Below are 25,904 nucleotides of genomic sequence, written 5' to 3' on the forward strand. Positions count from 1 at the left end.
GAGGCAGCCTCTCAAGATGACCTGAGGAGCAGTGGAGGGCACATAGACAGACCAACCCAGCTAAAGCAGCATGGGATAGCAGTTGGAGGACTGTCAGAGAACAGTTGATTCAGGATAGGGACGCAACATGCATTGTCACCTACTTCGTTGTATGAAAACTCAGTAACCCTGCTTCCCGTGTGGGTTCATTAACATGGGTTTGTAGGATGATTCGCAACAAAAACATGCGTGGACACAAGACACGTTATCCTGAAAAGCTCAAGTTAACCCAGAACAGCATTCAAGTGTAGACAAGCCCTAACACACAGCTTAGATCAGCAAAATGTGGTGCCAAGTGTCATGCAGTATTTAAATTGCCAGTGTCTGTTCAGTGAGTCAAGGGGGAGGAGATACATAATGTGAATACAGTATTGCAGCATAACTTCCAGCTGCCCAAGCATGTTCAGATTTCAGTTACTGTAACATTACCTGGGCACCAAACCTGCGCCCTGGGGAGCATGAGGAGGTTATCAGGGGGCACAAGTTGTAGTGCACAGCTGTGGGTCCCCAGGACAACAGAGGGAGGAGCACACACAGGGAATCCCCAGCAATTGGGTATGGGGGGAGCACAGCCCAGCCCCACCCCAGAAGCAGCAGCAGCCTGCTCCCCTTCCCCTCCACCGCCTCTCTGACCACTGGGGACTCCCCTGCTGCTGACCCTCCCAAGCTGGCTGCAGCCCCGTGTATTTTAAACTCTTTGGAGCCTTGGGGGGGGGGGGAGGCAGGGAGAAGGGCAGACAGGGCAAGGAGCCCTGGTTGGCTCTGCACCACATTGCAATGAGCTTTTCTAGAGATGGAGCCAGATGGGTCCTGCTGCTGCTCACGCCCCTTAGTGGGACACTTTCTGCCCCGAATGGGCAAGTTGGGGGGTGGGGGTGGAGAAGGATAGAGTCTGTTCTGTGACTCCCATGGGGAAGGGATGTTCAGCAAAAAAAAAAAAAAAGTTTGGGGACTTCTGACATAGGGCATAGAAAAGAAGAAAGGGAAGAGATGGTGAAAAGTGAAGCTTTAGGGATAAGAAGGCTAGTCGTGTAGGTTAAAAATAAATAACCCATGGGCTCAGGAGGTCTTGGGCTCAGGCAGTTAGCATGAGCTACCACGCATGCTGCAACGTCCACACTGCTATCTTTAGCATGCTAGCTCCAGCAGACCTACTGAGAGTCTGTCTACTCAGGCTGAGAGGCATGCTACCAGCTGCAATACCCTCAGTGTCTTGCAAGAGTGGGCCCCAAACGAGTTGATTAAACGAGTATAGGAGAAAACCTGATCCTAACTACTATGAGAAGTCCCATGGAAATCAATAGGAATCTGCTTGGCAGAGTAATGGTTTTCTAGCCAGGGGCTTTATATTTCAATGTCTTGACGTTAAGGTCATTAAAAAAATATATCCATTCTTCCAAACCCCTGATAAGTGAGTATCATTTCCCACTCCCAAAGCTGTCTAAACCACTAGACTAATTATTATAATTTTGATTTTATTTGATTTTTCTGACTCCTCTTCTCTGGCTTCCCCAACAATATAAATTGGAAAGAATAACCAACTAACTAGGACTAATGTTGATCCTTCAGGAAATTAGTCCAGACATAGAACAATAGATACAGTAAAACCTGGATAAAATCATTATGCAGATGATGTTTAAGGATTTAGTTTACTGTACGGAATTAAAGCTCAGAAACAGAAATTAATAATAGTACTTAAAGATTTTGGTTCTGTACTTAAATCTAAAGCAGAAAAAACAAACATACAGATGCCTCCCCAACTAAGCGCAATGGAGAAATTCAGGGGCTTTGAAAGGTAGTTCCTGTTTGGATGAGAAACTGGCGACATGGAGTCGGGCTAATGCTTTAAGTATATTTCTGAAAATCACTGGATTGCCCCAAGTCCTATTCCCCTGAACAGCATACAGACAGCCTCATACAGGCTCTCACAGAAACACACCTTAGATTCTCCAGCTGTGTACCCAAGCAAGAGTTATCCCTCTGCTTCTCTATTTTTGGGGTCCCACTGCAATTGCTTCTGCTCACTCACACAGCATGGGACAACATTCTAGTCCCAGCATGTGGAATTTACTCTTTACACTCTCCCCCAACATGGCCTTCCGCTTCCCCGGCCCCCTTCTCTTGGTGTCTGCACTACAAAAAAGTCTCAGTTACTTCTACTATTTGGCACAGAGCGCAGCTTTAGCTCACCCATTTTTCTGAATGAGGTCTGTGATTGTCTTGCACCCAAGACCTCTGCTGGCAGAACATTAGCACCTTTAAGTGTAATGCCAAAAATAGTTAGGGCCAAACTATGCCTGGTCCCGCACGGGCACACTAGAGCACAGGGAGGGTGCACTGCGTTTCCTCTCACTTCTAGTGAACCTGGGCAGGAGGTCGTCATAGTTTAGCTAGCTGCCTGGGTGGGGGTGAGGAGAGAGGGGCTGGCAGGCGGTGCCTGCAGCGTTAGTGGTCCTACAGGTGTTGTGCGAGATCCTAATTCTTTTGTCACACCGCAGGAGAGTAGCAGAGGAAATATTGGCTACACTTGTACCTGAGTAACAATTATACTGCCCACAATGCTTGTCTTAGTGCTTCTGGAGGCATTACGCTTTACATACCGCTTCCAGGCAACAGGGAGTAATAAGGCAAAGTACTCCTGCTTTTAGCAATGCAGCTCTGCATCTGCAGGGGCATAATGAACCCTCTCAGCTATAAAGGGTATAAAGCTCCCTGTGAACACACACACACAGCCTGCTTAAAATACATTGTCATGTTGCCAGTGCATAAAATAGCCCAATATATTCAAAACAAAACAAAGTGTACCTGATGGATGGAGAAAGAAGGTCATTGCTCCTGTAATTGTCTTCAGCATCTTTTTACCTTACTTATATAAACTGAGCAGATATCATATGGAAATCACTGAGATCCAATAGACTTGGAACTACACAGGGCTTTTTTTGTTTTAAAACAGAGTAACTTTTCAGAGTAGAATCAGACTTAAAGGGCAACACACAGAAACAGATGTGTTATATAAAAGCAGCAACTGCAATCCAGGAAAGAAAACATCAGTCAGGGAGAGGGCGGGAGCGACTTACCATCCACTCATTCATTTTTCAGTAACAAAACGCAATAAGTCATTGAGCTGACAAATTCCTGTTGAGGCAGTGCCCACCAGTTGGATGGCAAAAGCCATATGAATAGACTCCACCCTGTTGTAATTCCATTGAAAGCAATGGATTAGAACTGGCTGTTTGCCTATGGCTCGGTGTCTAAGATAAGACTCAATGCAGTCAATGACCATGGACAGCTTTTGTTACATTGAATGTAATATTTCTGAACATGTCTGCTCTAAATTCAACATTTTCCCCTTTAGCGCATTAGCATTTTCAGTAAATAGCAGAGTGGGTCTGAAAGTCATTAGTCAATGGCGTTACATCGGGGAAGAATTTGGCTCAATGTGCTTTTCCAGACCTGGCCATCCTTCACCTGGCCTCCAGACAATCTCCCCCACAAGCCATCTGCGTAGGCCCCGAATGACTGAATGTTTCAGCAAAATCAGCACTTTCTTCTGCCAAATTTTCAAAGAAATCACAAACAAGAACTGGATTTCAGTCTGTCACCAAAGCCAGGAAAACAACTCTCTGTCTCTGGAAATGAGGTAATGTGTTAACAATGTCATTCAGCCTCCTTGGCCTGTGCCAGGGCTTGAAAGAAATGCTATTTAATAAACTACAGCTGAAAACGCAAATCATTCTCATAACCACACTGGATTATGCCAGGTGTCTGTCTGCAATTTTAGTACAACCTGGTCGTGTGAATGGAAAAAGAGCCTTCTCCTTTTAACACACTTCCACCAGAGACTCAGGAGAAAGGCCTCATATACTGTTTTCTTCCACACCAGCACACATCTCCAAGGGCACAGAAGGAAGCAGTTATCTATTCAAAGATCCCTAGGAACATCACAGTTAGTGGATGCAAACTTAACTCTATTTCCCCAATGTTTAAAGGACAACTGTGTACAAAAGTATAACTTTAAGCGTTTGCTGTAACTGGTCAACACTAGTCTATCACATGATTGTGCAGTCATATGATTGACCTTTGCAAAGTGCTTGCAATTTAAGGTGTTGACCCTTGGACAGGGCAGACAGGAATTGTAAAGAAACAGAACTTCAATCTGTCTAGGACGATGACTAACCTGACCTACCTCCTGATTTTGTATTGCAGCTTGATATCAAGAAGTAACTTTCCCCTAATTCAGGTTCAGAGTTGACCTTTGTTCTAGACTTTATTAGTACTTTGAGCTAAATTCTGATCCTGCCCTCTGGTGTAAATCATGAGTAACTCTGTTGATATACTGATGCACATAACATTTAAAACACAACAAAAATTTCTGAACCTCATAAATGGTCCAATTCAGTCAGTTCTAGTCAGGGTCAAAAGCTGCATGTGATCAATCCCTATTTTATCTGAACTGCTTTGCCCACAATTAATATTTGTGAGTCCATAAAAGGGCCAGATTGTACCTAGCCATTACATAGATGCATGAAGATGACTGGGGAAGGGTACCATGATCCTTTGATTTACCTTGCATGTCATGATCAAACATATTTGTAGTTCCAGAGCTCAGAGAGATGCTAATACTGCTCCTTTCCTCTTTTTCCCGAGTCACACAGCAGAGCAGGACAGGAACGAACAGGGGAGACAGAATTCCTCCTGAATGTCTAAATGTCATTGATCCTTTAAAAGCTCCAAACAAGATCCAAACAATTCTATTCCAAACGGACTACAATCATGCTACAAGCTCAGGGATATTTCCATTCATATCAGCAATTTCTCCTATTGTTCTGCACACAAAACTCCCGTTACGTTGATAGGTTTTCTGTACCAGGACCAAAGGGAAAATGTACCCTGTAATTATGTTTAAATTAATGTTGTGTTGTAGTTAAACTGGAACAAGATCAATTTTCCATCATAAATTCAAGATGTTTGCTAACACGTCTTTTCTCTCTTTACTCTGGGAGAGTTTCCTGAACAGGGTTAGTATACTGTGGCAAACTGAATTGGTCTGAGGAATATTTTGGCCAAGTCTCCAGGTGCCCTATTAAAGTGGCAGCCATAACGAGTGGATGTAGTTAAGAGTAAATTCTTTTGATATTCCCCCATTTATAGAACCTTAAAATTGGTCACAGTGCTGGCTTTGAATCAATAAACATTGGGTTTTAAGACCTAATAATGGAATACAAAGAGCTTTTAGCTGTTTGGGGTCTTTCAACGATTTTGTTTTGATGTTAACATCAAAGTTTTTATATTTCAGTCAGGTTGTGAATTTATGGCTCTGTATTTTCATTCCGAGGCCTCAGGCCTGATCTGCAAATGAGTCTGACCCAGACAGGAGTTTGTATATATTCAAGTTACCTTGCTTGTGCATGGATCTGAATGAATTCAAATTCAAATAATTCAGTTAGGAGAAACACTGTTGCACATCCTTACTACTTATTGATTAACAGTAAAATGATGTCTCTTAAGGCAGTGGTTCTCAAAGCCGGTCCATCGCTTGCTGAGGGAAAGCCCATGGCACGCCGGACCAGCTTGTTTACCTGTTGCGCCCGCAGGTTCGGCCGATCGCGGCTCCCAATGGCCGCAGTTCACCGTCCCTCGGCCTGCGCTGCTTCCCGCAGCCCCCATTGGCCTGGAGCGGCGAACCGCGGCCAGTGGGAGCCGCGATCGGCCGAATCTGCGGACACGGCAGGTAAACAAACCGGTCCGGCCCGCCAGGGGCTTTCCCTGAACAAGTGGCAGACCGGCTTTGAGAACCACTGTCTTAAGGTGATTATCACAGTTTTACCTCTATATCAACTTTTAGATCATTCCAAATTCCTTCAGAAAATAATTAAAAAAATAAATTTCACACACCTAGAACTGGCCCATATGCCTTATTATTGGCCCCAATCCTGAACACCTTACTTATATGAGCAATCCCATAAGAGTCAGTGGAATTATTCACATAAATAAAAGCTGCAGGCTTAGGCCCATACTAATGAAAAGTTCTCTACACTGAATTGAATTGCAGTAATTGTTCTGACTTTTTTTCACTCTATCACCACGGCTCCTTCTCCAGACTACCATAAATAGCGTAATTAGCTTGTATTATACTGTCAGTGGTACATCACAGCATTAGGTGACATAGCTGTAACAATATTAATCATGTAATTTTATGACAGATACTCTGCTTATACTACATAGAATCATAAAATATCAGGATTGGAAGGGACCTCAGGAGGTCATCTAGTCCAACCCCCTGCTCAAAGCAGGGCCAATCCCCAAATTTTGCCCCAGATCCCGAAATGGCCCCCTCAAGGATTGAACTCACAACCCTGTTTTTAGCAGGCCAATGCTCAAACCACTGAGCTATCCCTCCCCCCATGTAACAAGCAACCAGAGAGAAAGATTCTGTAGCCAGCATCAGTTGAGATAACAGTAAGAAACAAGACAGACTTCATTACCTTTTCCTCCTTTATGGATTTAACAAGCATTTTGAAAGCTTCAGATCACTGTACATAACTGAATGTAAAAGAAAAGCATTAACACCCTAAGAAGACTAGTTAGAAAAAAAAATGTTAAGTTGGTTTTGACTATTATAGTTTATTCCTCTTACTAGTCCTGATCACACTTCTAATTATCCAATGCACTAGCCAGCTAGAGACTAAAGAAAAGGGTTGTAAATGCAAACCACTGAAACATATTTAAACACTTTGACAACCTTTTGAATGGATTTTAAGAAATGGTGTGTTTGGCCTTTATTTCTTCTCACCCTGTATTTTGCATACCAAAGACCGCATGCTTCCTGTCTCCCAGCCAGGCACAAATACACAATCAGAAACCAATATTTCCCACGATTCTGAACCCCCTGCCCCATTTCTACCACAAAAATTTTTATTCTGCCTCCCCTCAGCACTGAGCGTTCAAGGCTGACAAATACCTTATATTACTACAGGGAGATAGAGTAATCCATTTTGGGCCAACGTTGATGCATATGAATGCATAAGAATATGCAAATCTACAGTATTATGGAGAGGAGACCAAGTAGCCACACGAAAAGTTACCTGCTGTACCATTAAGCATGTGGTTGCAGTTCCAGACATCCCTGCCCTTGTTCAGAAGTACTGAAGTGCTTCCCAGAAAGAGGCCAGATCCTTGGGTACAGCTAGGGAACACACACTACAGGTTGGCTGGAGGGGGATGGGGTTCATGCAAAAGCTGGCCTTTGCACTCCTCAGATCAAGGTCCAGTTGTGCCAGTTCAAGAGAGGCTAGGATCAGTGTAGGGAAGCCATGTCCCCTTTACCCCAGCCACTCACCTTATGTCACAGAAGCAGGAATGGCATGTGAGCCTCTAAACTGGTTCTGTGCCACTAGGGGCTAACATGATCCTCTCTTCGCTAGCCATGCCAGCTTACAAGCCACAATGCAAAGACCCAAGAACCTGAGCCATAAGACCTGTAGTTTGCTTTTGCTTCCTGGTAGCAGAGAACAACAGGCATTTTAACTCCTGGCTCAGATTTGGCTATCATTTTGAGCACACTCTTCCACTGACAGTAATGGAGTGGTGTCAAGGTTCCTCCCCCACTCTGAACTCTAGGGTACAGATGTGGGGACCTGCATGAAAAGCCTCCTAAGCTTATCTTTACCAGCTTAGGTCAAAACTTTCCCAAGGTACAAAATATTACACCCGTTATCCTTGGACTGGCCGCTACCACCACCAAACTAATACTGGTTACTGGGGAAGAACTGTTTGGACGCGTCCTTCCCCCCAAAATACTTCCCAAAACCTTGCACCCCACTTCCTGGACAAGGTTTGGTAAAAAGCCTCACCAATTTGCCTAGGTGACTACAGACCCAGACCCTTGGATCTTAAGAACAATGAACAATCCTCCCAACACTTGCACCCCCCCTTTCCTGGGAAATGTTGGATAAAAAGCCTCACCAATTTGCATAGGTGACCACAGACCCAAACCCTTGGATCTGAGAACAATGAAAAAGCATTCAGTGTTTTACAAGAAGACTTTTAATAAAAAATAGAAGTAAATAGAAATAAAGAAATCCCCCCTGTAAAATCGGGATGGTAGATATCTTACAGGGTAATTAGATTCAAAAACATAGAGAACCCCTCTAGGCAAAACCTTAAGTTACAAAAAAGATACACAGACAGAAATAGTTATTCTATTCAGCACAATTCTTTTCTCAGCCATTTAAAGAAATCATAATCTAACACATACCTAGCTAGATTACTTACTAAAAGTTCTAAGACTCCATTCCTGGTCTATCCCTGGCAGAAAACAGCATACAGACAGACACAGACCCTTTGTTTCTCTCCCTCCTCCCAGCTTTTGAAAGTATCTTGTCTCCTCATTGGTCATTTTGGTCAGGTGCCAGTGAGGTTACCTTTAGCTTCTTAACCCTTTACAGGTGAGAGGAGCTTTCCCCTGGCCAGGAGGGATTTCAAAGGGGTTTACCCTTCCCTTTATATTTATGACAAGTGGCCAAAGCAAAATATAGTCTTAAACTTTCAACTGTCCATAATAAGCATACTGAGCAAAACTCACATTCTGGTGTGCACTTGTGAGTATAATAGACATTTGTTTTGTTGTATTTTTACCTTTGGTTGCTAGAGCTTGAGAGACCCTTGGGATTCAAAGTGCATTCTTGTAATCAGCATTCATTAATACAAATGAAATTAAAACCATTAAGGCAGAGACATAAATGAAATAAAGTTAAAGCTACCAAAATATCCTTCATCCACCCTTTGTTTCTCTGGTTATTATAATATATGTTACATGCAATAGCTCTCACTGTCATTTGGTGGTTGACCAGTTCCTCCTATATCTGAATATGTAGCATACCTCTCACCCTGCCATGGGCCAAATCTGAGGTGCAGTGTTTGACAAAGACTCCAAATAAAAGGGGGAGGACACACACAGAAATCATTCCAGGGGAAGTTTTAAATGCTGTGGGATTCCTTCCTTTACTGTAGAAAATTTTTATTGCAACCTTTGTTTCTGCATTTCTGATGTAAATAATTTTCAGCAGTAAGAGTGAGGGATCATCTAGTCTGACTTCTTGCACACTGCAGGCCACAGAACCTCACCCACCCACTCCTGTAAAATAGATCCCTAATTTCTGGCTGAGTTACTGAAGTCCTCAGATCAGGATATAAAACATGTGGGCTTGAGTACATGTACTGTAATTTACATGTACCAAATTTACATGGAACATTGGTAACTTTGGGACTGAGGCCATGTCCACACTACAAAATTATGTCAACCTAACTAACTTTGGCATACAGCCACCATAGTTACTAAAAAGCTTGTGTGCACACACCCTGCTCCTTGCATCGGCTGTGCGCGTCCTCACCAGGAGCGCTTGTATTGTCAGTGTGGGGCACCATGGGATGTCTCCTGAAAGCCAGTAACAGTAAACATAAACAACACAGTGTCTACCCTGACACTGCATCAACCTAGTTACATCAACTGTGACTCTACGGTACCCGGGTAGGTGGTGTTACAAAACTTGCATAGAGAGGCCCTTATGTCGGCGGGCGCCAAATTTAAGGGAAGACACTTCCACAGCTAGGTTGACACAAGGCAGCTTACATTGACCTAACCATGTTGTGTAGACCAGGTCCAAAGAGAGCAACGAGTCCTATGACTTCTCTTCCCTTTTACTCCTGAAGCTGTGACACTCCTACCTTACCTGTGGAGGACACGACCCATGCCAATATTGGTCAGCAGGCAAGTTAGCAGAAGATGTTTGGGTAGGACAAAGTACAGCAATAAACCTCATGGTTTTGTTAAAAAAAAATACTGAGGGCACATCACACTCATCACACAAAGTCTGGTTTGAGGAGTTTCATCCCCAGTGGTTGTTGCCATATGTCAGGGATCACCAAACTTACTGACCCACCGAGCTGCATACGTCAATCTTCAGAAGTTCGAGAGCTGGGGCGCACCTGCCAGGGGTTGGGGCTTCAGCCCCTCGGGAGGCACATGCCAGGGCTCAGGGTTTCAGCCCTGCTCTTGCTGAAGCCCCAACCCCGCAGCGCTGAACCCCGGAGACCCCCCTGCCCCACTGAGCAGAAGTCCCTACCCCACCACCCTCGCTGTAAGGCAGGGGTCCTGAGCTCCCCCACAAGTCTGGTAAGTGGAGAATGGGGAGGGTTGTGGAGGAGCTCCGCGAGCCGCACTTTAACTGTAAAAGAGCCGCATGTAGCTCACGAGCCACGGTTTGGCCACACCTGCCATATGGTATGAAATACCATAATGAGGTCACCAGGCTGAGACTTTCTGTCCTCCAGGCCTTCTCCACACAGAAATATTTTTCTACTTCTAGCTTTCAGTCACTCTCATGCCCCTTTTCTCTCTGCTCCCAGCTGTATTTCTCCATTTCCTTTCTCTGCACCCTCCAGCGCACACACACACACACACTCACTCTTCCAAGCCCCTTCTCTTTCCTTTGACTCCTAGACTTTAAGGTCAGAATGGATCATTGTGATCATCTAGTCTGACTTCTTGCACACTGCAGGCCACAGAACCTCACCCACCCACTCCTGTAAAATAGATCCCTAACTTCTGGCTGAGTTACTGAAGTCCTCAGATCAGGATTGAAAGACTTTGAAGCCTTTATAACATGTGGGCTTGAGTACATGTACTGTAATACTGCCTTCTAGCCCCCGTACAAGCTCATGCCTACTTTTAAGCATGTGAATGGCCCCATTGACTTCAAAGGGACTGTTTGTGTGCTTAAAATTAGGCTTCAAATGTCTCTTTGAAAGAGAAGAAAAAGGTTGAGTGTGGAGTGGCAAGTGGCAAGAAGAGCAACCATTTAGCTGGCACTAATGAACAGGGGGACAGCAGTCAAAACAAAGCCTAGTGATATGTGGCCATGTAAATACACAGGGAACATGGTCATCACCTAATTCCATTATAAGTGGTTTGGGGAACAGAATTGCTCTAAATTGATGAGCTACTTGAACAGGCAGTCAGGAACCAATAAACATTTGAGAATGTCTGGAAATAAGGCCCCAGTTCAGCAAAACATTAACATTTATGCTTTCCAGGCCTGAACAGAAAAACATTTGATTTTTACTTTCCACTCAGAAAATTCAGACAACGGAATTTCCTTCACCAAATGATTCTCTACTTCGTTTAAGAACACCTCTGCTTTTGAAAGAGTTTCCGTGCAATAAACATTACTGAAACATCGTGTCATGTGTCAAAACCTAAATGTGATAATATACTTACTATGGTGCTGGCAGCAGAGCTGTCCCTTGGGTACGGCAAATCGAGGCAACTGCCCCAGGCCCTGCGCTTCGATAAAATTGTGAGGAGGTGGGCGGGCGAGCGGGGTGAGGAGGCAAACAGGGAGGCGAGCAGAAGGCGGATGGGGTGTGCAAGGAGGATCCCTCCCCCAATGCCTCCTGCCTGCTGGCAGACCCCACTGATCAGTGCCTTCCCCTTCCCCTCCCCCTCTTGGGAAGGGGTGGAGTGGGGGCAGAGCCTGGGAAGAGCTGGGGGGAGCATCCCCCCCACAGATTAGAGACTTGGCGCCTATGTCCCAAGGCCTGGACCCCCCTATGGATGGCCCTGGGTGGCGGCCTGTGATACACAGAAGGTCAGACTGGATGATCTGGTGGTACCTTATGGCCTTAAATTGTATGGCTCTCTGAAGCAAAATTCTGCTAATTTTGAATGACAAAAAATAAAAAAACTTCTTATGAGTTTCCATCACATTCTCACCTTGGCTTCTTTTAACTTCAGTCTTTGTTCCTACAGAATATGCCACAGAAGTTATATCTAGAGTAGGAAAAGAATTTTAAATTTGCCATTCATTTTTCTGAAATGTCTGTTTGAGAACAGCTACCAAAATCCTGATCCATTTTAGGAAGCAAAATGTCATTTTATCGATGTGAGCAAGAAGTTCTGATTTAGTGAAGGTTTATGGTCATTTGTTTGAATGGCAACTAAAACAAAACATATATGCCCACCAGTGCACGGGCCAGTATTCAAGGCAAAGGGAACCTAGCTTTTGAGCTAACTCAAGACTGAGTAAGAAGCGATGATACATTAAAGCAGGGTGGGCAAAATACGGCCCACAGTCCAGATCTGGACCATCAGGGCTTTGGATCCAGCCTGTGGGATTGCCATCCCCATGGTGCCATGGGCCCCGCACTGCTCCCAAAAGCAGCCGGCACCACATCCCTGCGGCCCCTGGGGGAAGAGGAGCAGAGGGCTTCACGCGCTGCCCTTGCCTGCAGGCACCTCCCCCGCAGCTCCCATCAGCTGGGAACGGGAAATCGTGGCCAATGGGAGCTTCAGGGGTGGTACCCATAGGCAAGGGCAACGCATGGAGCCCTCTGCTCCCCCAGTGGCATGGGCCCAGAGCATGCCCTGGCACCGGCATGTTCCACTGCCACCCCAGAGCTGCTCCAGGTAAGCGGCACCGGGCTCGAGCCCACACCCCGAACGCCTCCTGCATCCCAACCCCCGCTCTGAGTCCTCTGTCGCATCACACACCCCTCCTGCACCCCTACCCCTGCTGCACCTCTCACTCCTCCTGCAGCCCAACCCCATGCTGAGCCCTCTCCTGAACTTCTCCCTATACCCCTGCCATTAGCCCCCTTCTGCATTCCACACCCCCTCCTGCACCCGATTCCCTTTCCCTGAGCCCCCTGCCATACACCCCACACTCCCTACTCCCTCCCGCACCTGAACCCCCTACCCTAACCCTACATTCATGGCCCTGCATGCAATTTCCCCACCCAGATGTGGCCCTTGGGCCAAAAAGTTTGCCCACCCCTCCATTAAACAGGGACATCTTGGCCACATGCACTTCCTCCAGTCATGCCCTCTTTTACCTGTTCTGCCAGTTGTAGGGAGGGAGAGTTGGGTAGAGCTCCTTTTATTGGCTTGATGCTGCTGAATCACCGTCATACTGGGATGATCCTCCCTAGACCAGTTAAACTTGGTCTAGGGCCAGAATATACCAGCAGGGTGGTGTAATATGGCTGCACCACACCAGGGAATCTGGCCTAAAATTGCCAACAGTTATTAATATAAGCAATTGCTCTTTCTTCCGGCTTTCCTCTTTTATCAATTGTCTTGTGTTGTTTTTCTCTCTCCTTCAGGCTATGCAGTGTTGCCAAGTTCCAGCTGAGCAACAATTTCCAGCCACATTTTAGGGGCAAGATGTTACTAAAACGTAACTAACACCTGACTCACACATTTTATTGTCCCAAATAGTTCAGGTTATTTAATGGGTCCTTCTAATATATGAACAGATAACCAGTACTGGGCTCAAACCTCTCTCTAGAGAGATGTTATCCAATGTGCTATGCACCAGCAGTCACCTAACTTCCCAGAGGTGGCAGCCTTTCATTAGTGCTGTGAGTACATAGTGCTCAATACTAGTCCCATAGGGTACTTTCCACTCATTTTGATAGGAGTTGAATCAGGGCCATAGTTTACAACAAGCTTCAGAAAGAAAGATGCTCTGTTCATGTAAATGTATGTTATAAACTGCAAGAGAAATCCAACATTTTTATTCAAAAGGTGTACATCCAAAAATGCTAATCCTAATCAAAATACACACAATTTGTATACAAAGTTTAAAAAGAGGTGATCCACCTTCAACAATAAGTTATTAATCAGTCACCAACCAGACAAAAAGGCACGGAGAGCCTGAATTCTTGCCAAAGATAAACTAAGCCATACCTCGCAGCCATCCCTAAAAGCACAGAAAAAGAAATGGACTTTTACAGTGTCACAAACCAAAACTCCCTTTTCAACCATTAGCCTAATTTAGCAAAACACACAAGAAAACCCAAGGCAGCTGAGAATGAGGGGAACTGGCCAAAAGCAACATTATCTCTGCTAAACATGTGCCATTGATTTCAAAGTTCTAAATGAATGGCTCCAGCCTATTTTCAAGGCAGTAAAGAAAACACACTTTCCTGGACACACACAAAATGCATGCAGCCAGCATGTTGCCAAGTGTAATTAATAGTCTGTCATTTCGTCTGAAGAAGATGACAGCATCAGAAACAAAACAAATAAAAAAACAATTACATGTGCTGTTGGATCAGGGTTACAAAAACACTACTGCTTATGGATAGCCCAAGCATTTTGGATTTTCTTGCTCTATACAATTTCCTTATTTCCTCATAGGATTGGATCAATTTCTTTCTGATTATGGAAGTCACTTATTGACAGAAATAGTAGGGTACAACCCACATTGAGAAAACAATCACATTGACTAATATTTAATTCCATGTAATAAAATAATCATTTTCTCTTTTTTTGTCATTCTCACACTGGACATAGGAAAACATGCCACACTCTACACTATTTGTTGCAAAGCTATGATCTGAGGGATAAGTTCAATGATGGTGGGAATGCATTATTTCAAACTCTCCGAAAAGAGAAGGATTACTAATCTGGGAGGAAAAGACAGAGCTTGAATGATAAGCAACTCACCCATTCAGGTGCCAAAAACTAACTAAGGCGTTCACCAAGGAAGAGAGGAAATGTCAAAGGGCTTTGGATCAGTCACTTCAGAGCACTAATCAAAGTCATGCATGTGGTTGGTGACAGCAGTGACATAGGGTCAAAGTGGAAGCAATAACTGGTCTGAGGAGGAAGTTTGGGCAAACAAAGAAGGGTAAAGAGGAGAGAAGAAAGAGGGGTAGCAGTGAAAGAAGAGTTGAAACTATGCCAGAGACTACAACAATAATCTTTACCCACTATAACTTGCATAAAGTGAGTAATCCCTCCCCAGATTTTAAAAATGTAATAGCAGAGACAGCACAGAAGTGAGGTCTCACATTACTAAATGTTTTTGGTATAACATATTTATGGACATACAATGAAGAATGACCAGAAATTAAAAACAAAACTATGGCTCTCAAATTTCATTTTCAATCATAAATAAATGTTTGTTTTGTGCTGCCCTATCCTTGTTCTTTTATTTGATCAGTACACTCTGAAAGTAAAATCTGTTCTAACAAAAACTGATTGCCTTATATAGCCTCAATTGGTGCAAATTGGGGTAGCTCAGTAGATGTCAATGGAACTCTGCTGATTTACAACAGTGACGCTCTTGCCTATTGCCTTCTAGTCAACGTGGAGCAGAATTGCACTTTTGAGGAAAGCCTGGGGAACTTGCCTAATAAAGATAATATCCTGAGCAACTTTCACTGGGATTTACAGTGGCCAATGGGTCTTGCCCAGTCATTGCAAGTGCAAATTCTTAAGGTTCTACTGTATTCAATTCAACAAAGGCATTTCTAAATGGTTGCATGTCATTTCAAATTGCAACCTGTCAACTGAGACCTCAGTTTATTGTTTTTGCTGGATTCTGGCCAGTTTATAAGATCTCTCTCTATATATTTTCAACCTGCACAACACATTACATATGCACAGGACACAAATCACATTCTACTATGCGCTCCATGTGCCAAGTCATGTGATTACTTCCATGGTTATGTGGCTAAGAGCTTAAAGGGGAAAGAAAAACTAGTGTGTTATATTAAGGAAAGAATTTCTCTCTCTACACTTTAATCCCTATTTTTAGATATTGGGAAGCTGATAGTAATTTAAGAAAAAAATCATTTGGAATTAATGTTTCCCATGAAATAGCTCCCCGGTTTATGTGCCTGTAATTTCAAACATTTGTTGCAATAATTCATTACTGGGTTCTAATTGCCATAATCCTTGCTTTTGGCTGAAAAGGTTTAGGCAGACTGATTTCTGGTGGACTCCTCCCTCGGAAGAGCTCCCTGGCCTCCTCTCTTCAGCCCTTTTGTAAAGATTCCTGTTAGCTGGCTCTTTCTTTGGGACAGTCCCTTTTGGGACTAGTAGTTGCTACAGATGGTCAGTCTAGCTTTTTAACCCCCACATGCTCTTCCTTCCTCTTGGAGTCTCTACCTTTCCTCCCAGAAGGCCCTACCAGGAATACAAAACCAGAGAACTGGCAAATAGCCAAATGTGGATTTAAAAAAAAAAAAGAAAAAAAAGAAAAGAAAAATACCAGCCAAAGTTTCAACAAAAGCAAATATATTATTCCACATCACAGTTTCATTATTCCTATCTGAAAGGTTGCTGCCTGACAATGTTTTTCTCTAGTGAGGCCAAGAGAAGGGAGGGGTCAGAGAGTGGACATGCCGAAGTGCAGCAGGCCAGACAGATATTAGCTAACTCTCATTCTGATTAAACTGCCTGGAGGGATGAAACAGCCCCATAGCACGAGCTGTTGAAAAGGGTCATTTTTCCTTCTGCTTGGTTCTGTTTGTTTCCTCCAAATGTGTCCATCCAAACAAAACTATAATCTAGGACAAATGAGTATGGTGAGGGCAGAACTCAAGAGTGTTCTCAGGGGTCTTTGAACTATACCTCACTGTGCATAGTTCTACCCACAATCCACTCTAAGACGGGACAGCATTCCTCTGCAGGTGCCGGGGGGTGGGAACCATTGCAGTAGCTAAAAATGAGCCCAATATTGTGAGGCCCAGAGCACCTCAATTTCCATGCAATGGGAATCCAGGCTGCTTAGCAACTTCAAAGGATCAATTCCTTGGGTAACTTTCAACTGGATTTTTTTGACCTATAAGAACTTGTCCACCATTCTTGCTGTAATTGTGTTCTCTTTGCTTCATTATAATAGGTATTCTGAATCAATAGACTACCGCTTCAGTTGGTATTAGAGTTTGCTCCACTGATTTGGACCATAGTTTTTCCTCCAGTAATTTTATTTATTTCTTTTGGCCCAGGACTTGTATTATTTTCCAAGAACATTCATACACATACCTTTCCCATGACTTGGGATTTGAGTTTCTCTCCCCTGTTGCCCTGCTAAGAGGTTGTATATGTCTGTGACCGGAGTCCCAGGGGAGCCAACTGTGGTCACTCAATTAGGGTGAACTGCAAAGAATGGAGCAGACAATCCCCAAAGCTGGTGGATATTCTGATACTTAGATTTATCAAGCCAGCACAAAACAGCTTCTATATTGCCTCACTGGTTACCCAGAAGCCAAAAACACAGTTCCCTTAAAGTAACCCAGCCTCAGGTCTCCTCCCAGATACCCAAGTCAACTATGATGAGAATTACTGAAAATCTTATTCATCATATAAAAAAATTCTACCGATCCCAAAGAATGGGACACATTACCTCCCAGGTTAATGAATATTTCGGATCTTACCCAAATACATGCTTACAGCCAATTCTTATTAACTAAACTAAAATGTATTAAAAAAAAAAGAGAGAGCGTATTGGTTAAAAGATCAGTATGCATACAGACATGAATACAGTCTTGAGATTCAGATTAATAGCACAGATGGTGAACTTTGTAGATGCAAAGTGCTCTTTCAGAAATAGTTCATAGGTTATAGTCTAATGTTTATACACAGGGTGGTCCAGTTAGGACTGGGAACTCAGTCCTTATGGCTTAGGCTTCCCCTGCACCAAGCCTCAAGCAGATCTGAGATGACAGCATCAGGTCCCAAGGGACTTTTACACAGTTTTCTATCAGCCACTTGACCATACAGTCCTGAGCGAACAATAGGATTTTGATGTAACCTTCTGTTTCCTAAGCCTCACTAGTAATTAACTACATGGATTAACATAAGACAATTTATCCATAAAACAGTTTATCACAAACTTTAAAGAGACACATAGACAATGACATTTATTGCACTCAAGATTTATCTAAATGTTAATATTCCCTTTTGATCTTTGAATCAACAGCTATAGTGTCAGACAGGTACTGTCTGATTACATGGCTAACATTTATGAGTACACACATACAATTAGTATCACCCTAACTTCTAACAATATAGGTTTGCATTTCAAAGTTGTAGCCAATTTAGCGTCAAATGGCCCTAATTACCATTTGCATACTTTCTAACATGTCTTTAAAGGTTGGCTTTGGGTTAGTTAGCCTTAGGGTGACCAAGTAGCAAGTGTGAAAAATCGGGACAGAGGTGGGGGGTAATAGGCGCCTATATAAGAAAAAGCCCCCAATATTGGGACTGTTCCTATAAAATCAGGCATCTGGTCACCTTAGTTAGCCTGCAAGCTGTTTAACCTTTCCGGCCATGTGTTACACTTTGCTTTAGATTTGTTGCAATTATAAAACAGTGGTAGCAATAACGATTTGCATGGTTATATCTTAATTAGACAATGTCACAATGTCAAGACACTTAGAGAGTGACTATAATTGTGAACCACAAGAGTAGATTTTGCTACAGTTTGTCCTAATCAAGCTAGTTAGAGAGCAAGTGAAGCACACAATACCAAAAAATATGTAACATGGAAGCAACAATGTGCAATGCACAAACTAGACTGTTTAGAAGAATTAGTTTTTGCAAAATTAAAGTTCTCCTCATTATCATCCTAGATTCTTATAGTGGATTTTAGAATATCTGCAATTGCTTTACAAAAATACAAAGGACCTGTTCCAGTTCCCGCTGAAGTCAATGGGAGTTTTGTTTGAACAAGAATGCAAAGCTAGACCTACAGAGCTCCATCTTCTTGCCACCCTTTTCCCAAAACCACACACACTCTCTAGATATTTTAGTTTTCTCCCTTTGCCTCATTGCTAGGGCCCTACCAAATTCACAGCCATGAAAAATGTGTCACGGACCATGAAATCTGGTCTCCCCCTGTGAAATCTGGTCTTGTGTGTACACGTATGCTATACTATACATATTTCACGGGGGAGACCAGCGTTTCTCAAATTGGGGGTCCTGATCCAAAAAGGAGTTTCAGGGGGACTCACGAGGTTATTTTACGGGGGTTGCAGTATTGCCACTCTTACTTCTGTGCTGCCTTCAGAGCTGTGTGGCCGGAGAGCACCCAGCTCTGAAGGCAGCTCCCTGCCAGCAGCAGCGCAGAAGCGTGGCAATACCATACCAGGCCACCTTTACTTCTGCACTGCTGCCTTCAGAGCTGGGCAGCCAGAGAGGGGCAGCTGCTGACAGAGGGCCCAGCTCTGCAGGCAGCAGCACAGAAGTAAGGGTGGCCACACCGTACCGTGCCATCCTTACTTCTGCTCTGCTGCTGGCGGCGGCTCTGCCCTCAGAGCGGGGCTCCCGGCCAGCAGCAGCCGCCGCTCTCCAGCTGCCCAGCTCTGAAGGCAGCGCCGCTGTCAGCAGCAGAGCAGAAGTAAGGGTCGCAGCACCGCAACCCCCCTACAATAACCTTGTGACCCCCCCCCCACACACACCACACTCCTTTTTGTGTCAGGACCCCTACAATTACAACACCTGAAATTTCAGATTTAAATCGCTGAAATCATGATATTTATGATTTTTAAAATCCTATGACCGTGAAATTGACCAAAATGGACCATGAATATGGTAGGGCCTTACTCATTGGGTCATTTTATTTCCATTGGTGCAGACAATTGAGAACTTGGAGCTTTAGCTTCCCCCAAAGAAAATTAGGGATTGCATGAAAGGAAATCCTGAGTTTGGAACAGAAGCTCATTTCTCTCACTTTATTAAAACTAGACAACTTTAGTCATTGTACAAAACTACTAATTAAAGCAGTAGTCAACAAATTTTTATTCATTATTATTATTATTAATATTCTATCACTTCTCTCCAAATAAAAGAAAGTTGTCTACATCCCTGATTTGGAATGGAATTCCTGAACATTCCAAACTTACGTCTAAATAATTTGAAAGTGTTTTGAAAGCTGAATGTTCTGATCTCTTGGTAGTCCTCCTTGAAGTAGGTGTTCAGAAGAAGAGTTGCAACAAATGTAAACACTAACACTGAAAGCTACTGTTTATACTGAGCTGTCCAGTAAACTTCTAAGAGCAGCAACAGCAGAAAAACAATACCATCATCTACTCATTGAAAACTGGACTCCTCTCTAACACATCATTGAAATATCCAGATAGTATAAGGCAATACTATTCTTCCTTCTGCAGCACTTATTCTTGCCATCCTCTGCTTCTTAACCCCTTCTTTATCTCCTGCAAAATATTAAACACACTCTTATATGAAATGTTAAACATCCATTTAAAAAAAATCCAAATAAAAGGAACCATGCATAATCTATGAAAAATTCTCATTTTACTTACTATGCCAGTGAAAATACAGGAAAACAAATTTTACAACTTACCAAGTAAAAAAGCCTTTTCCATAGGGAAAAGAAATGTGACTAGAAGGATACTACAAGGCTCCAAGTTCTGAGACGTTCTTACATTTTTCAAATATCTTAATGATTGCATAGTAGAGTGCTTTGTGTGTTTAAAAAAATACATTGCCTAGAGTTTATTCAGCATATGCATCACACAGGATTTTCTAATTTGCCTACTTTCCATTTTATAATATAAGTTTAAATAAAGTCAGATTTATAGTCCACTTGTTGCCATTTTGTCTTATTTCTCTTACTCCACTCTGTTCCTTCCTCTCTCTCTCTCTCCAAATATTTTTCTCTGCTTCCACACCTCTGTCTTCTTCCCTTTCCCTTTTTGGCAAGCTTGGCTCTCACCTGCCCTTGCCAGATCACTTAGCTTCTTCCAGTCCATTTCCTTCTTCTGCTGCTATTCCCAGCACAGCTCACCACTCCACTCCCTGATACTTATGAAGCTCTAGAAAACTGTTCTTAGAACAAATGCAGGGGATGCTGAAAGTTTTTAGACAGCCAAATGAAAATCCTCTACACAGGGTCAGGTCCAAACTCCTTCTTCCTCCACTCAGCTTCTAATGCCTCTTCCCCAATCTGTATATTTCATCCCATGTCCCTACGACCACACACATTTAAAAGGGAGGATGTAAGGTCATACTTGGCTCAGACTGGGGGTTCATAAAAAGGATTTACAAAGCCTCAGAAAAAGAGATATGGTTCTGAGCTTGTTTTAAACAAGGCCAATGGAAACCGACATTCCCTTGCCATGTTTGCAACTCAAAAGTTTAAGCACTGTGCTGATGGTGGAGAACCTGGACAGTACTATGTCTGTGTGCTTTCCTAGCAAAGACCATCACAGGATGAAGAAACACATTGCTAACTGGATAGCAAGTAGTTACGCAATATGCAGTTCAGTAGAAATGTATGAGTACAGTGTTTGCCCTGGGCATTTTGCTGACCAGGGTGGCAAACATTTTGACTGTTTCCCAACCCTAGAGCAATAGAACGAAAAACAGCCCTGGTGACTCAAGGCCCATTAAAGTTGGCACCCAAGATGACTGCTCTGCTCTCCCATCCCTAAAACTGGCCCTGTGTAAAACAGTGTGTTACAAAAATCCTCTTGCAGAGACATCAAAGGTAATCATAGTGGCCATTTCCTGGATATTATTAAATATATTCTGATGCTCATAATAGGCCCCACGTTTACCAAAATATTAATTTACATTTGTGTAATAATTACACTCTCTGCTGTGCAACTTTCCCATGTTGTCTATTATATTGTAGCAACAACATGTATAATGGGAAAGTTGCACAGCATATTTTAAAGTTATTACACCAGTGTAAACTTAAGTAAAGAAACGTGGGAGCTGTCAGATCTAATCAAACATTTAATGTCTCTTCACTCCAGAGCTCAGCCAGACTTCAACATGCAACATTGCTAAAAAGCCAGGAATTAAAACTGCCCTGCTGTACCTCTCCTAGTTATAAGAAACAATTTCCCAGTATCTAAGAATGTATTTGTTGGAATTCTACATTAATTACTCCCTGCAGTCAGGAGAATGGTATTCATAGAACAGCTATGTAGTCCCAAAAGCAGACATACACGAAGGGGGGGGGGAAGCATATTTCCTGAAAAGTTAAAACTGAAAAGCCTGCAAGATTTCTCAGAGTGGTCTATAAACTGCAATAAATGATTCTTTAAGAGAGCCTTAAATCTTGTCTACATAAGAAAGTCACACTGAGTTAGCTAGAGATTTGATTTAAACTGGTGCAAAAAGCTGTGTGGTCTCTGTTATTCCAGGTTAAAAATCAGGTATTTCAATTTAGTTTGAGTTGATTAGGGTCTATAACCAACTTGAAGTGGGCTACCCTTAAACTGAAGTAAGTGTCCATACAAGGGTTCATCCCAGTTTAAAGCTTTTTTTTTTTGTTAAACTGATGCAGCTTTCTCATGTACACCAGGCCTTAGATATATACTTTATATTTTGAAAGGAGATACAGAAGCAACTGGGGCGGGGGGAGAAGGACACACACCAAAACCCCCTGTAAGTGATCCCATAATTTGAGATTTTATTCTCATTTACTTAGAACATGATGCTCCCCTCTGCTGTCACAAGTACTTTTAGTTCAGGGGGTTAAAGGGAGAGAATCCGCTCTGGTACGTGATCCTCATTTATACCAGGGGCTCCAGAGATCCAGCTATGTGGGTTTGGAGCAGGCCAGCTGCTCTCTGCAGCATGCTCTCTGAAATATTTCTATGGTCCTCATTGCTGAAGATGAGTACCTCTGAGGTATTTTAAGATAGATACCACCACTAACATACACCTTTCTTCCTTCTCAGCCTACAGAAGAAATGTCTTGAATAGCTTACAGGGCTGTGTGTGGTTGAGAGTGAGTATATTGTATACATGAAGAACATACTGAGGGAAAGTCACGTCAAAGCATTGTGTTTTTCCTTCTTTTGAAGGAATGAGTTCTTTAGGGTAGGTCCAACTCTTGTGAAAGTTCTGTCTCCAATGATCACAGGTCTCTCCTTTTTAGTTGATAGTTTCCTTGTTCTAGTGGAACAGAGTTGTTGTGGGACAGGTGATCTCTCACATAGCTAGGGCCAAACCCATAGAGAGCTTTGAATATCAGGACTCAGACTTTGAACTGGAGTCTGTATTTATTGTCAGTACATAGTGGGGTCATATTCATCGTTACCTGCACTGTTATGCAGCTGGACTGCTGTGTTTTGTACCAGCTGGATCCTTTTCCAGGTGTATGGTTTCATTCCAAGGTCATAAATATGTGGACTGCTGCAATGGCAAGGTCTGTGTCCAATAGGATGGGCTAGGATCTTCTTGCCAGTCACAGGTGGAAGTAGGCAGGCACAATAGGAAAACACCTTGTTGCTTGGACAAACTCCCTGTACCTCCTTCTGGCTTAAATAGGGTGGTTGGACCAAACTTTGGGGCTGGGCGATCCTCCAATCAGATCTCCATGAGTGGAGCCTTGGCTGAGGCTACAGTCCTACTAGCGCCTCAGTCCAGCAGGCTTCAGCAGACACTGGGTGGAGGCCAGCAGCAGTCTGGGGACTCCCAGGCCTGGGGTCAAGACCTGGGACATCGTACAGAGACTGTAAATAGTGGAAGATTGTACAGAGGATGCAAGTTTTCTGAAGTGCTTTCCTCTTCCTACCATCATCCCCTCAATTTTGCCTTGGTTAAGCTTTAGCCAGCTGCTATTCATCCAGGTAACAATTTTAGTTAAGCACTTAGAAATCTGGGAGATTGTGGATCACAGACGTGCAAGTAATGGATGACATGTTCTATAATAACTTGGTAGGTTCCCTTTCCATGCTGGGGACATATTCCATACTGAGTGAGGTATGGAAGGTGCAGGTGCAGTGGTGATTGTGAGAACCTGAGAGCAAGAAGCCAGGAGCCAATGGAAAAGGCCCCCAACATAGGCCTTTGCCTTCAAAAAAGAATTAGCAGGAAACACCTCCAGTTCCAATTCTCAGGACTAATTAATATAGGGGGTGAAGGGATCCTTATGAAGTAAAGCAATGAAGTAAAGCAAAATGGAATTATAGTGTTGGAGACCAGGAAAGTATTTTGTACTTAAATCTGGTTCTCCATAGCTGAAGCTCATGTTGAGGAAGAGAGGCCAGAGTCCAAACTGTGTGCAGTGGCAGAACTGATCTGTACTTTGAGTATTAATCCAGGAGTTCCCGCATAAAAAGCTCTTAAAGACTTAGTAGAAAAGTGATAAACTTCCTATAAACTTTTTTATAAAAAGACATCGGATAGAATTTAGGAGATAATAAAATCCCTGAGTTACAATTCTATAGAATGGATAAAAAATAAAACAAAAAGGAAGGAGATTGTTCTCCATAAAAATCTTATAAGATTTTCAAATAGTTTCTATATAACTATTAAATTTCTATATGGCCATCCAACATCTTGACCGATGAAAGGAAACATGACAAAATCAGTCAGTGGTGCTTGACAGTAGTGTGGGAGAAGAGCCCAATGCCCAAGCAACAGACCCTCCTACAGTGGCTACAAGTCTACTCACCAGATGGAGGTTGGAGCACACTCTGCTTCCTGGCTTGCCTATGGCCCTTAGCCTGGGATCTCCGATGGCTCTCTGCAACGACTGCGCCAGCCTTGACCCGGCTTCTCCAGACTGAGCGGTTGCAGACAGGGTTCTCCCAGTTGTCAGTGGGAATGTTGAATTTCTTGAGACCTTGCTTGACCTTGTTGCCATATCAGAGCTTTGGCCTTCCTCTGCATTGCGGGAAGTTCTTGAGTTGGCCGTAGAGCACAGTCTTAGGCAGATGATCTTGAGGCATGGGCTCTACATGTTCCAGCTAGCAAAGCCTGCAAGCATCCAGTGTAGTCTGCAAAGACTGTAGGCCAGTTCTATCAAGGATATTGTTGTTAGTGATCTGTTGGTCCCAAGCAACTCCAAGGATTTTTCTGAGACAGTGAAATTTCTATAGATGTGTATTAATCTCACCTTAGTACTCAGTTTCTCCCATGGCCTGTCCTGCCCTTCCCCAGTTCAGTACACATCCTAGTACCCTACTACATATGTTTTAGAAAAGAAACGGTGAGTAGAGGTTTCTTTTAGCATTATGAATGTGCAAGGGAGTATACTGCCCATTTTGAATAGAGCACAAGTTTTGAGCTCAGGATTGTTGCAGTCTTCAAGCATAGACCTTGTTTTCAACCCATGTGAATGCCAAGATAATTTGCTCTAATTCTGGCAAGGAAGAACCACAACACAATGACAGGTAAAAGGAAAATAAAAGCTTACCATTCAGTTGAGTCCAATTCCCAAAACTCCTCTACAGATGGTATTTTGCCTCTGTACCGTTAACTGTGGTTAAGATGAAACTGTAGATTTGATTTTTAGCTGGCTCCAATATGTTTGCATAAAATAAATAAGTGTCTGAATAAAAAAAGCATTGCAAATACTCCAGGAAACATAAGGCAGCTGCTTTTCACTTTGCAATCAACAAAAAATGGGATCCCATCACTAACAAACCCACAAGTTGCTTTTAAGGGCTGCAAGCATTTTTTTTGGCAACTTAGCTATGACTTCACAGGCACATATAGAACAGATTCTTCCAGTCAGCCTGGATGATACTTGTAAAATATGACATAAAAAGAAACCTATTGATCTTAATTTGTGAGAATATTACCATGTGTGTCAAAAATAAGAATTAACCCCTACCCCCAGCACACACATGCACACCCCTAAACTGAGTAGTTTCTAGTATAGAAGGAAAGATTGGTGTTCCTATCCTGCTGCTGTAGGATTGGGGACGGGGGGAGGATTTTGAGGAAAGGGCAGGTAGTGGGCTACTTTGCCAGCTCCCTGTCAAGGCTGATTCCCCACTCTGGCACTTCGATTGCAGAAGGCGGGGACCAGCAAGGATTCTAAAAAGTAATACTGGCCACTCCAGGCTTGTATTAAATTTCCAAGGTTACAGCTTTTCTCTGACCTTGGATGGGTAGATGCTGCCACCACCCAAATGCAAAACCCTTTGGAACTCAGGAAGGCGCACTTGGGAATTCCTTCCTGTGGGGTACCCTCAAGCCCTTTCACCCCCATGCTCCCCATTCGGGGAAGAGCTGAGAAAGGAAAACAAAGAAATCAGCTGTTGCCACCAGCTAACTAAAAAAAAAATCTGCACAAACCTCT

General features: G+C 43.3%; 1 protein-coding gene across 5 annotated transcripts in view; it reads right to left on the reverse strand.

The window, feature by feature from the left end:
• Nucleotides 1–25,904, reverse strand: part of LOC311525804 (arylacetamide deacetylase-like) — a 149,319-nt gene that overhangs the window by 93,511 nt on the left and 29,904 nt on the right. The window contains exons 4-5 of one of the 5 annotated variants that reach the window (XM_084638181.1): nt 25,014–25,076; nt 24,270–24,616 (exon numbers count right to left, since the gene is read on the reverse strand). The exons of 3 other annotated variants lie outside the window; for them this stretch is intronic. In XM_084638181.1, coding sequence (XP_084494307.1) covers nt 24,270–24,461 — 192 coding nt within the window. In that variant the 5' untranslated portion in view covers nt 24,462–24,616; nt 25,014–25,076. Of the gene's footprint in view, nt 1–24,269; nt 24,617–25,013; nt 25,094–25,904 lie in introns of all 5 variants that reach the window. One more of the 5 variants, XM_084638180.1, reaches the window with a different exon arrangement.

This window comes from Lepidochelys olivacea (genome assembly GCF_965140295.1).
Source record: "Lepidochelys olivacea isolate rLepOli2 genome assembly, chromosome: 9".
NCBI lineage: Eukaryota > Metazoa > Chordata > Testudines > Cheloniidae > Lepidochelys > Lepidochelys olivacea.